This window comes from Ascaphus truei, unplaced genomic scaffold, assembly GCF_040206685.1.
Source record: "Ascaphus truei isolate aAscTru1 unplaced genomic scaffold, aAscTru1.hap1 HAP1_SCAFFOLD_1710, whole genome shotgun sequence".
NCBI classification, from domain to species: domain Eukaryota; kingdom Metazoa; phylum Chordata; class Amphibia; order Anura; family Ascaphidae; genus Ascaphus; species Ascaphus truei.
The window spans coordinates 31,761-44,534 of NW_027454606.1; the positions used below are offsets into that span (position 1 = coordinate 31,761).

Here is a 12,774-nt window from a genome sequence, read left to right on the forward strand (position 1 = left end):
GTGCGTGTGTATAACGTGGGACACCGAGCGCGTGCGTGTGTATAACGTGGGACACCGAGCGCGTGCGTGTGTATAACGTGGGACACCGAGCGCGTGCGTGTGCATAACGTGGGACACAGAGCGCGAGCGTGTATATAGTGGGACACCGAGCGTGTGTATAACGTGGAACACCGAGCGTGTGTATAACGTGGAACACCGAGCGTGTGTATAACGTGGGACACCGAGCGTGTGTATAACATGGGACACCGAGCGTGTGTATAACGTGGAACACCGAGCGTGTGTATAACGTGGGACACCGAGCGTGTGTATAACGTGGGACACCGAGCGTGTGTATAACGTGGGACACCGAGCGTGTGTATAACGTGGGACACCGAGCGTGTGTATAACGTGGGACACCGAGCGTGTGTATAACGTGGGACACCGAGCGTGTGTATAACGTGGGACATCGAGCGTGTGTGCCTAGAACGTGGGACACCGAGCGTGTGTGCCTAGAACGTGGGACACCGAGCGTGTGTGCCTATAACGTGGGACACCGAGCGTGTGCCTATAACGTGGGACACCGAGCGTGTGCGTGTGTATAACGTGGGACACAGAGCGTGTGCGTGTGTATAACGTGGGACACCGAGCGCCTGGTGAGTGTATAACGTGAGACACCGAGCGCGTGGTGTGTGTATAACGTGGGACACCAAGCGCGGGCGTGTGTATAACGTGGGACACCGAGCGCGTGCGTGTGTATAACGTGGGACACCGAGCGTGTGCATAACGTGGGACACCGAGCGCGTGCGTGTGCATAACGTGGGACACCGAGCGCGTGCGTGTGTATAACGTGGGACACAGAGCGTGTGCGTGTGTATAACGTGGGACACAGAGCGTGTGTATAACGTGGGACACCGAGCGTGTGCGTGTGTATAACGTGGGACACCGAGCGCGTGCGTGTGTATAACGTGGGACACCGAGCGTGTGCCTATAACGTGGGACACCGAGCGTGTGCGTGTGTATAACGTGGGACACAGAGCGTGTGTGCCTATAACGTGGGACACCGAGCGTGTGCCTATAACGTGGGACACCGAGCGCGTCCGTGTGTATAACGTGGGACACCGAGCGCGTGCGTGTGTATAACGTGGGACACCGAGCGCGTGCGTGTGCATAACGTGGGACACCGAGCGCGTGCGTGTGTATAACGTGGGACACCGAGCGTGTGTATAACGTGGAACACCGAGCGTGTGTATAACGTGGGACACCGAGCGTGTGTATAACGTGGGACACCGAGCGTGTGTATAACGTGGGACACCGAGCGTGTGTATAACGTGGGACACCGAGCGTGTGTATAACGTGGGACACCGAGCGTGTGTATAACGTGGGACACCGAACGTGTGTATAACGTGGGACATCGAGCGTGTGTGCCTATAACGTGGGACACCGAGCGTGTGTGCCTATAACGTGGGACACCGAGCGTGTGTGCCTATAACGTGGGACACCGAGCGTGTGCCTATAACGTGGGACACAGAGCGTGTGCGTGTGTATAACGTGGGACACCGAGCGCGGGCGTGTGTATAACGTGGGACACCGAGCGCGTGCGTGTGTATAACGTGGGACACCGAGCGCGTGCGTGTGTATAACGTGGGACACCGAGCGCGTGGTGTGTGTATAACGTGGGACACCGAGCGCGTGCGTGTGCATAACGTGGGACACAGAGCGCGAGCGTGTGTATAACGTGGGACACCGAGCGTGTGTATAACGTGGAACACCGAGCGTGTGTATAACGTGGGACACCGAGCGTGTGTATAACGTGGGACACCGAGCGTGTGTATAACGTGGGACACCGAGCGTGTGTGCCTATAACGTGGGACACAGAGCGCGAGCGTGTGTATAACGTGGAACACCGAGCGTGTGTATAACGTGGGACACCGAGCGTGTGTATAACGTGGGACACCGAGCGTGTGTATAACGTGGGACACCGAGCGTGTGTATAACGTGGGACACCGAGCGTGTGTATAACATGGGACACCGAGCGTGTGTATAACGTGGGACACCGAGCGTGTGTATAACGTGGGACACCGAGCGTGTGTATAACGTGGGACATCGAGCGTGTGTGCCTATAACGTGGGACACCGAGCGTGTGTGCCTAGAACGTGGGACACCGAGCGTGTGTGCCTATAACGTGGGACACCGAGCGTGTGCCTATAACGTGGGACACCGAGCGTGTGCGTGTGTATAACGTGGGACACCGAGCGCCTGGTGAGTGTATAACGTGAGACACCGAGCGCGCGGTGAGTGTATAACGTGAGACACCGAGCGCGTGCGTGTGTATAACGTGGGACACCAAGCGCGTGCGTGTGTATAACGTGGGACACCGAGCGTGTGCATAACGTGGGACACCGAGCGCGTGCGTGTGCATAACGTGGGACACCGAGCGCGTGCGTGTGCATAACGTGGGACACCGAGCGCGTGCGTGTGTATAACGTGGGACACAGAGCGCGTGCGTGTGTATAACGTGGGACACCGAGCGTGTGCGTGTGCATAACGTGGGACACCGAGCGCGTGCGTGTGTATAACGTGGGACACCGAGCGCGTGCGTGTGTATAACGTGGGACACAGAGCGCGTGCGTGTGTATAACGTGGGACACAGAGCGCGTGCGTGTGTATAACGTGGGACACCGAGCGTGTGCGTGTGTATAACGTGGGACACCGAGCGCGTGCGTGTGTATAACGTGGGACACCGAGCGCGTGCGTGTGTATAACGTGGGACACCGAGCGTGTGTGCCTATAACGTGGGACACCGAGCGTGTGTGCCTATAACGTGGGACACCGAGCGTGTGTGCCTATAACGTGGGACACCGAGCGTGTGTGCCTATAACGTGGGACACCGAGCATGTGTGCCTATAACGTGGGACACCGAGCGTGTGCGTGTGTATAACGTGGGACACCGAGCGCGTGCGTGTGTATAACGTGGGACACCGAGCGCGTGTGTGCCTATAACGTGGGACACCGAGCGTGTGCGTGTGTATAACGTGGGACACAGAGCGTGTGTGCCTATAACGTGGGACACCGAGCGTGTGCCTATAACGTGGGACACCGAGCGTGTGTATAACGTGGGACACCGAGCGTGTGTATAACGTGGGACATCGAGCGTGTGTGCCTATAACGTGGGACACCGAGCGTGTGTGCCTATAACGTGGGACACCGAGCGTGTGCCTATAACGTGGGACACCGAGCGTGTGCGTGTGTATAACGTGGGACACAGAGCGTGTGCGTGTGTATAACGTGAGACACCGAGCGCGTGCGTGTGTATAACGTGGGACACCGAGCGCGTGGTGTGTGTATAACGTGGGACACCGAGCGTGTGCGTGTGTATAACGTGGGACACCGAGTGCGTGCGTGTGTATAACGTGGGACACCGAGCGTGTGCATAACGTGGGACACAGAGCGTGTGTATAACGTGGGACACCGAGCGCGTGCGTGTGTATAACGTGGGACACCGAGCGCGTGCGTGTGTATAACGTGGGACACCGAGCGTGTGCATAACGTGGGACACCGAGCGCGTGCGTGTGCATAACGTGGGACACCGAGCGCGTGCGTGTGTATAACGTGGGACACCGAGCGCGTGCGTGTGTATAACGTGGGACACAGAGCGTGTGCGTGTGTATAACGTGGGACACAGAGCGTGTGCGTGTGTATAACGTGGGACACCGAGCGCGTGCGTGTGTATAACGTGGGACACAGAGCGCGTGCGTGTGTATAACGTGGGACACAGAGCGTGTGCGTGTGTATAACGTGGGACACCGAGTGCGTGGTGTGTGTATAACGTGGGACACCGAGCGCGTGCGTGTGTATAACGTGGGACACAGAGCGTGTGCGTGTGTATAACGTGGGACACCGAGCGTGTGTATAACGTGGGACACCGAGCGTGTGTATAACGTAGACACTGAGCGTGTGTATAACGTGGAACACCGAGCGTGTGTATAACGTGGGACACCGAGCGTGTGTGCCTATAACGTGGGACACCGAGCGTGTGTATAACGTGGGACACCGAGCGTGTGTGCCTATAACGTGGGACACCGAGCGTGTGTGCCTATAACGTGGGACACCGAGCATGTGCCTATAACGTGGGACACCGAGCGTGTGTGCCTATAACGTGGGACACCGAGCGTGTGTGCCTATAACGTGGGACACCGAGCGTGTGTGCCTATAACGTGGGACACCGAGCGTGTGTGCCTATAACGTGGGACACCGAGCGTGTGTGCCTATAATGTGGGACACCGAGCGTGTGTGCCTATAACGTGGGACACCGAGCATGTGCCTATAACGTGGGACACCGAGCGTGTGTGCCTATAACGTGGGACACCGAGCGTGTGTGCCTATAACGTGGGACACCGAGCGTGTGTGCCTATAACGTGGGACACCGAGCGTGTGTGCCTATAATGTGGGACACCGAGCGTGTGCCTATAACGTGGGACACCGAGCGTGTGTGCCTATAACGTGGGACACCGAGCGTGTGTGCCTATAATGTGGGACACCGAGCGTGTGCCTATAACGTGGGACATCGAGCGTGTGTGCCTATAACGTGGGACAGAGAGAGAGAGAGGAGGGACACCGAGCGTGTGTGCCTATAACGTGGAACACCGAGCGTGTGTATATAACGTGGGACAGAGAGAGGAGGTGGGACACCGAGCGTGTGTGCCTATAACGTGGCACAGAGAGGAGGTGGGACACTGAGCGTGTGTATAAAGTGGCACAGAGAGAGGAGGTGTGACTGAGCGTGTGTATATAACGTGGCACACAGAGAGAGAGAGAGGAGGTTTGACACTGAGCGTGTGTATGTAACGTGGCACAGAGAGAGAGGAGGTGGGACACTGAGCGTGTGTATAAAGTGGCACAGAGAGAGGAGGTGTGACTGAGCGTGTGTATATAACGTGGCACAGAGAGAGAGAGAGAGGAGGTGTGACACTGAGTGTGTGTATATAACATGGCACAGAGAGAGAGGAGGTGGGACACTGAGCGTGTGTATGTAACGTGGCACAGAGAGAGAGGAGGTGGGACACTGAGCGTGTGTATAAAACGTGGGACAGAGAGAGGAGGTGTGACACTGAGCGTGTGTATAACGTGGCACAGAGAGAGGAGGTATGACACTGAGCGTGTGTATATAACGTGGGACAGAGAGAGGAGGTGGGACACCGAGCGTGTGTGCCTATAACGTGGAACACCGAGCGTGCGTTTATAACGTAGGACAGAGAGAGGAGGTGTGACACTGTCCCACGTTATATACACATGCTCAGTGTCACACCTCCTCTCTCTGTCCCACGTTATACACACACGCTCAGAGAGAGGAGGTGTGACAGTGAGCGCGTGTATATAACGTGAGACAGAGAGAGAGGAGGTGTGACACTGAGCGTCTGTCTATAACGTGGGACAGAGAGAGGAGGTGTGACACTGAGCGTGTGTATATAACGTGGGACAGAGAGAGGAGGTGTGACACTGAGCGTGTGTATATAACGTGGGACAGAGAGAGGGGAGGTGTGACACTGAGCGTCTGTCTATAACGTGGGACAGGGAGGGGAGGTGTGACACTGAGTGTGTGTATATAACGTGGGACAGAGAGAGGGGAGGTGTGACAGTGAGCGTGTGTATATAACGTGGGACAGAGAGAGGAGGTGTGACACTGAGCGTGTGTGTATAACGTGGGACAGAGAGGGGAGGTGTGACACTGAGCGTGTGTGTATAACGTGGGACAGAGAGAGGGGAGGTGTGACACTGAACGTGTGTATATAACGGGGGACAGAGAGAGAGGAGGTGTGACACTGAGCTTGTGTATATAACGTGGGACAGAGAGAGGAGGTGTGACACTGAACATGTGTATATAACGTGGGACAGAGAGAGGAGGGGAAGTGTGACACTGAGCGTATGTCTATAACGTGGGACAGAGAGAGGAGGTGTGACACTGAACATGTGTATATAACGTGGGACAGAGAGAGGAGGGGAAGTGTGACACTGAGCGTGTGTATATAACGTGGGACCGAGAGAAGGTGTGACACTGAGCGTGTGTATATAACGTGGGACAGAGAGAAGGTGTGACACTGAGCGTGTGTATATAACGTGGGACAAAGAGAGGAGGTGTGACACTGAACATGTGTATATAACGTGGGACAGAGAGAGGTGTGACACTGAGCGTGTGTGTATAACGTGGCACAGAGAGAGGAGGTGTGACACTGAGCGTGTGTATATAACGTGGGACAGAGAGAGGAGGTGTGACACTGAGCGTGTGTATAACGTGGGACAGAGAGAGGAGGTGTGACACTGAACATGTGTATATAACGTGGGACAGAGAGAGGAGGTGTGACACTGAGCGTGTGTGTATAACGTGGGACAGAGAGAGGGGAGGTGTGACACTGAGCCTGTGTATATAACGTGGGACAGAGAGAGGAGGTGGGACACTGAGCGTGTATGTATAACGTGGGACAGAGAGAGGAGGTGTGACACTGAGCGTGTGTATATAACGTGGGACAGAGAGAGGAGGTGTGACACTGAGCGTGTATATAACGTGGGACAGAGAGAGGGGAGGTGTGACACTGAGCGTGTGTATGTAACATATCACAGAGAGAGAGAGGAGGTGTGACACTGAGCTTGTGTATAAAACATGGGACAGAGAGAGGAGGTGTGACACTGAGCGTGTGTGTATAACGTGGCACAGAGAGAGGAGGTGTGATACTGAGCGTGTGTATATAACGTGGGACAGAGAGAAGGTGTGACACTGAGCGTGTGTATATAACGTGGGACAGAGAGAAGGTGTGACACTGAGCGTGTGTATATAACGTGGGACAGAGAGAGGAGGTGTGACACTGAACATGTGTATATAACGTGGGACAGAGAGAGGAGGGGAAGTGTGACACTGAGCGTGTGTATATAACGTGGGACCGAGAGAAGGTGCGACACTGAACATGTGTATATAACGTGGGACAGAGAGGTGTGACACTGAACGTGTGTATATAACGTGGGACAGAGAGAGGAGGTGGGACATTGAGCATGTGTATATAACGTGGGAGAAAGGGGAGGTGTGACACTGAGCGTGTGTATAACGTGGCACAGAGAGGGGAGGTGTGACACTGAGCGTGTGTGTATAACGTGGGACAGAGAGGGGAGGTGTGACACTGAGGGTGTGTATATAACGTGGGACAGAGAGGGGAGGTGTGACACTAAGCGTGTGTATATAACGTGGGAGAGAGGGGAGGTGTGACACTGAGCGTGTGTATAACGTGGCACAGAGAGGGGAGGTGTGACACTGAGCGTGTGTATATAACGTGGGACAGAGAGGGGAGGTGTGACACTGAGCGTGTGTATATAACGTGGGACAGAGAGGGGAGGTGTGACACTGAACATGTATATATAACGTGGGACAGAGAGGGGAGGTGTGACACTGAGCGTGTGTATAACGTGGCACAGAGAGGGGAGGTGTGACACTGAGCGTGTGTATAACGTGGCACAGAGAGGGGAGGTGTGACACTGAGCGTGTGTATATAACGTGGGACAGAGAGGGGAGGTGTGACACCGAGCGTGTGTGTATAACGTGGGAGAAAGGGGAGGTGTGACACTGAGCGTGTGTATAACGTGGGACAGAGAAGGGAGGTGTGACACTGAGCGTGTGTATATAACGTGGGAGAGAGGGGAGGTGGGACACTGAGCGTGTGTGTATAACGTGGGAGAGAGGGGAGGTGTGACACTGAGCGTGTGTGTATAACGTGGGAGAGAGGGGAGGTGTGACACTGAGCGTGTGTGTATAACGTGGCACAGAGAGGGGAGGTGTGACACTGAGCGTGTGTATATAACGTGGGAGAGAGGGGAGGTGTGACACTGAGCGTGTGTGTATAACGTGGGAGAGAGGGGAGGTGTGACACTGAGCGTGTGTGTATAACGTGGCACAGAGAGGGGAGGTGTGACACCGAGCGTGTGTGTATAACATGGGAGAAAGGGGAGGTGTGACACTGAGCGTGTGTATAACGTGGGACATAGAGGGGAGGTGTGACACTGAGCGTGTGTGTATAACGTGGCACAGAGAGGGGTGGGGGAGAATTCTTACATTGGGGTTCTGGTCCTTGATGTCCATGTTGGATTTGCTGTGGTCGCTCACATTATCCAGACTCAGAAACTAGGAGAGAAGATGAAAAGGTTGTTGGTTGTTGGTAAAGTTACTAAGACTGAGGGCGAGCGAGAACAACACAAAGCGTCGTCACCATCTCCTATCAGCTAACACACACAGGCGCAGAGAGAGAGACACACACACAGGCGCAGAGAGAGAGACACACACACAGGCGCAGAGAGAGGGAGGCATGCGCAGAGAGAGAGAGGCACGCGCAGAGAGAGAGAGAGGCACGCGCAGAGAGAGGCACGCGCAGAGAGAGAGAGAGAGGCACGCGCAGAGAGAGAGAGAGAGGCACGCGCAGAGAGAGAGAGAGGCACGCGCAGAGAGAGAGAGAGGCACGCGCAGAGAGAGAGAGGCACGCGCAGAGAGAGAGACACACACACAGGCGCAGAGAGAGAGACACACACACAGGCGCAGAGAGAGAGACACACACACAGGCGCAGAGAGAGGGAGGCACGCGCAGAGAGAGAGAGAGGCACGCGCAGAGAGAGAGAGAGGCACGCGCAGAGAGAGAGAGAGGCACGCGCAGAGAGAGAGAGAGGCACGCGCAGAGAGAGAGAGGCACGCGCAGAGAGAGAGAGGCACGCGCAGAGAGAGAGAGGCACGCGCAGAGAGAGAGAGAGGCACGCGCAGAGAGAGAGAGGCACACGCAGAGAGAGAGAGGCACGCGCAGAGAGAGAGACACACACACAGGCGCAGAGAGAGAGACACACACACAGGCGCAGAGAGAGAGACACACACACAGGCGCAGAGAGAGGGAGGCACGCGCAGAGAGAGAGAGGCACGCGCAGAGAGAGAGAGGCACGCGCAGAGAGAGAGAGAGGCACGCGCAGAGAGAGAGAGAGGCACGCGCAGAGAGAGAGAGAGGCACGCGCAGAGAGAGAGAGAGGCACGCGCAGAGAGAGAGAGGCACGCGCAGAGAGAGAGAGAGGCACGCGCAGAGAGAGAGAGAGGCACGCGCAGAGAGACAGAGAGGCACGCGCAGAGAGAGAGAGGCACGCGCAGAGAGAGAGAGAGAGAGAGAGGCACGCGCAGAGAGAGAGAGGCACGCGCAGAGAGAGAGAGAGAGGCACGCGCAGAGAGAGAGAGAGAGGCACGCGCAGAGAGAGAGAGAGAGGCACGCGCAGAGAGAGAGAGGCACGCGCAGAGAGAGAGGCACGCGCAGAGAGAGAGGCACGCGCAGAGAGAGAGAGAGGCACGCGCAGAGAGAGAGAGAGAGGCATGCGCAGAGAGAGAGAGAGGCACGCGCAGAGAGAGAGAGACATACACACAGGCGCAGAGAGAGAGAGGCACGCGCAGAGAAAGAGAGAGAGGCACGCACAGAGAGAGAGAGAAAGAGAGAGGCACGCGTAGAGAGAGAGGCACGCGCAGAGAGAGAGAGCGAGAGGCACGCGCAGAGAGAGAGAGAGGCACGCGCAGAGAGAGAGAGAGGCACGCGCAGAGAGAGAGAGAGGCACGCGCAGAGAGAGAGAGAGGCACGCGCAGAGAGAGAGAGAGGCACGCGCAGAGAGAGAGAGAGGCACGCGCAGAGAGAGAGAGAGGCACGCGCAGAGAGAGAGAGGCACGCGCAGAGAGAGAGAGAGGCACGCGCAGAGAGAGAGAGGCACGCGCAGAGAGAGAGAGGCACGCGCAGAGAGAGAGAGGCACGCGCAGAGAGAGAGAGGCACGCGCAGAGAGAGAGAGGCACGCGCAGAGAGAGAGAGGCACGCGCAGAGAGAGAGAGAGGCACGCGCAGAGAGAGAGAGGCACGCGCAGAGAGAGAGAGGCACGCGCAGAGAGAGAGAGGCACGCGCAGAGAGAGAGAGGCACGCGCAGAGAGAGAGAGGCACGCGCAGAGAGAGAGAGGCACGCGCAGAGAGAGAGAGGCACGCGCAGAGAGAGAGAGGCACGCGCAGAGAGAGAGAGAGAGGCACGCGCAGAGAGAGAGAGAGAGAGGCATGCGCAGAGAGAGAGAGAGAGAGGCACGCGCAGAGAGAGAGAGAGAGGCACGCGCAGAGAGAGAGAGGCACGCGCAGAGAGAGAGAGGCACGCGCAGAGAGAGAGAGGCACGCGCAGAGAGAGAGAGGCACGCGCAGAGAGAGAGAGGCACGCGCAGAGAGAGAGAGGCACGCGCAGAGAGAGAGAGGCACGCGCAGAGAGAGAGGCACGCGCAGAGAGAGAGGCACGCGCAGAGAGAGAGGCACGCGCAGAGAGAGAGGCACGCGCAGAGAGAGAGGCACGCTCAGAGAGAGAGAGAGAGAGGCACGCGCAGAGGGAGAGAGAGGCACGCGCAGAGAGAGAGAGAGAGGCACGCGCAGAGAGAGAGGCACACTCAGAGAGAGAGAGAGAGAGGCACGCGCAGAGGGAGAGAGAGGCACGCGCAGAGAGAGAGAGAGGCACGCGCAGAGAGAGAGAGAGGCACGCGCAGAGAGAGAGGCACGCGCAGAGAGAGAGGCACGCGCAGAGAGAGAGGCATGCTCAGAGAGAGAGAGAGAGAGGCACGCGCAGAGGGAGAGAGAGGCACGCGCAGAGAGAGAGAGAGAGAGAGAGGCACGCGCAGAGAGAGAGAAACATACACACAGGCGCAGAGAGAGAGAGGCACGCGCAGAGAAAGAGAGAGAGGCACGCACAGAGAGAGAGAGAAAGAGAGAGGCACGCGTAGAGAGAGAGAGAAAGAGAGAGGCACGCGTAGAGAGAGAGAGAGGCACGCGCAGAGAGAGAGCGAGAGGCACGCGCAGAGAGAGAGAGAAAGAGAGAGGCACGCGTAGAGAGAGAGAGGCACGCGCAGAGAGAGCGCGAGAGGCACGCGCAGAGAGAGAGAGGCACGCGCAGAGAGAGAGAGGCACGCGCAGAGAGAGAGAGGCACGCGCAGAGAGAGAGAGGCACGCGCAGAGAGAGAGAGAGGCACGCGCAGAGAAAGAGAGAGAGGCACGCACAGAGAGAGAGAGAGAAAGAGAGAGGCACGCGTAGAGAGAGAGAGGCACGCGCAGAGAGAGAGCGAGAGGCACGCGCAGAGAGCGAGAGGCACGCGCAGAGAGAGGCACGCGCAGAGAGAGAGAGAGGCACGCGCAGAGAGAGAGAGAGGCACGCGCAGAGAGAGAGAGAGAGGCACGCGTAGAGAGAGAGGCACGCGCAGAGAGAGAGCGAGAGGCACGCGCAGAGAGAGAGCGAGAGGCACGCGCAGAGAGAGAGAGGCACGCGCAGAGAGAGAGAGAGGCACGCGCAGAGAGAGAGAGAGGCACGCGCAGAGAGAGAGAGAGGCACGCGCAGAGAGAGAGGCACGCGCAGAGAGAGAGGCACGCGCAGAGAGAGAGAGAGGCACGCGCAGAGAGAGAGAAAGAGGCACGCGCAGAGAGAGAGAGAGAGAGGCACGCGCAGAGAGAGAGAGAGAGAGGCACGCGCAGAGAGAGAGAGAGAGAGAGGCACGCGCAGAGAGAGAGAGAGAGGCACGCGCAGAGAGAGAGAGAGGCACGCGCAGAGAGAGAGAGAGAGGCACGCGCAGAGAGAGAGAGAGGCACGCGCAGAGAGAGAGAGAGGCACGCGCAGAGAGAGAGAGGCACGGGCAGAGAGAGAGAGAGGCACACGCAGAGAGAGAGAGAGGCACGCGCAGAGAGAGAGAGAGGCACGCGCAGAGAGAGAGAGAGGCACGCGCAGAGAGAGAGAGGCACGCGCAGAGAGAGAGAGAGGCACGCGCAGAGAGAGAGAGAGGCACGCGCAGAGAGAGAGAGAGGCACGCGCAGAGAGAGAGAGAGGCACGCGCAGAGAGAGAGAGAGGCACGCGCAGAGAGAGAGAGAGAGAGGCACGCGCAGAGAGAGAGAGAGAGAGAGGCACGCGCAGAGAGAGAGAGAGAGGCACGCGCAGAGAGAGAGGCACGCTCAGAGAGAGAGAGAGAGGCACACGCAGAGAGAGAGAGAGGCATGAGCAGAGAGAGAGACGCACGAGCAGAGAGAGAGACGCACACGCAGAGAGAGAGAGAGACGCACACGCAGAGAGAGAGAGAGAGAGAGAAAGAGGCACACACAGAGAGAGACGGCCACGCAGAGAGAGACGCACACGTAGAGAGAGAGAGAGAGAGAGACACGCACGCAGAGAGAGAGACGTACGCAGAGAGACACGCGCAGAGAGAGCGACACGCACGCAGAGAGAGAGAGAGACACGCAGAGAGAGAGAGAGACACGCAGAGAGAGAGAGACGCAGAGAGAGAGAGAGACGCAGAGAGAGAGAGACGCAGAGAGAGAGAGAGACGCAGAGAGAGAGAGACGCAGAGAGAGAGAGACGCAGAGAGAGAGAGACGCAGAGAGAGAGAGACACACAGAGAGAGAGAGAGAGAGAGACACATAGAGAGAGGCGCACACGCAGAGAGAGAGAGACACGCACGCAGAGAGAGACACGCGCAGAGAGAGCGACACGCACGCAGAGAGAGAGAGAGAGACGCAGAGAGAGAGAGAGACGCAGAGAGAGAGAGAGACGCAGAGAGAGAGAGAGAGAGATGCAGAGAGAGAGACGCAGAGAGAGAGAGAGACACACAGAGAGAGAGAGGCGCACACGCAGAGAGAGAGAGAGAGAGACACGCACGCAGAGAGAGACACGTACGCAGAGAGACACGCGCAGAGAGAGAGCGACACGCACACAGAGAGAGAGCGACACGCACACAGAGAGA

At 57.6% G+C, this 12,774-nt stretch overlaps 1 protein-coding gene across 1 annotated transcript in view; it reads right to left on the minus strand.

The window, feature by feature from the left end:
- LOC142476762 (condensin-2 complex subunit H2-like) overlaps window positions 1-12,774 on the minus strand; it is a gene marked incomplete at both ends in the record, with an annotated part of 60,901 nt that overhangs the window by 25,413 nt on the left and 22,714 nt on the right. Inside the window, one exon of the mRNA XM_075581934.1 lies at window positions 8,072-8,140. Coding sequence (XP_075438049.1) covers window positions 8,072-8,140 — 69 coding nt within the window. The remainder of the gene's footprint in view (window positions 1-8,071; window positions 8,141-12,774) is intronic.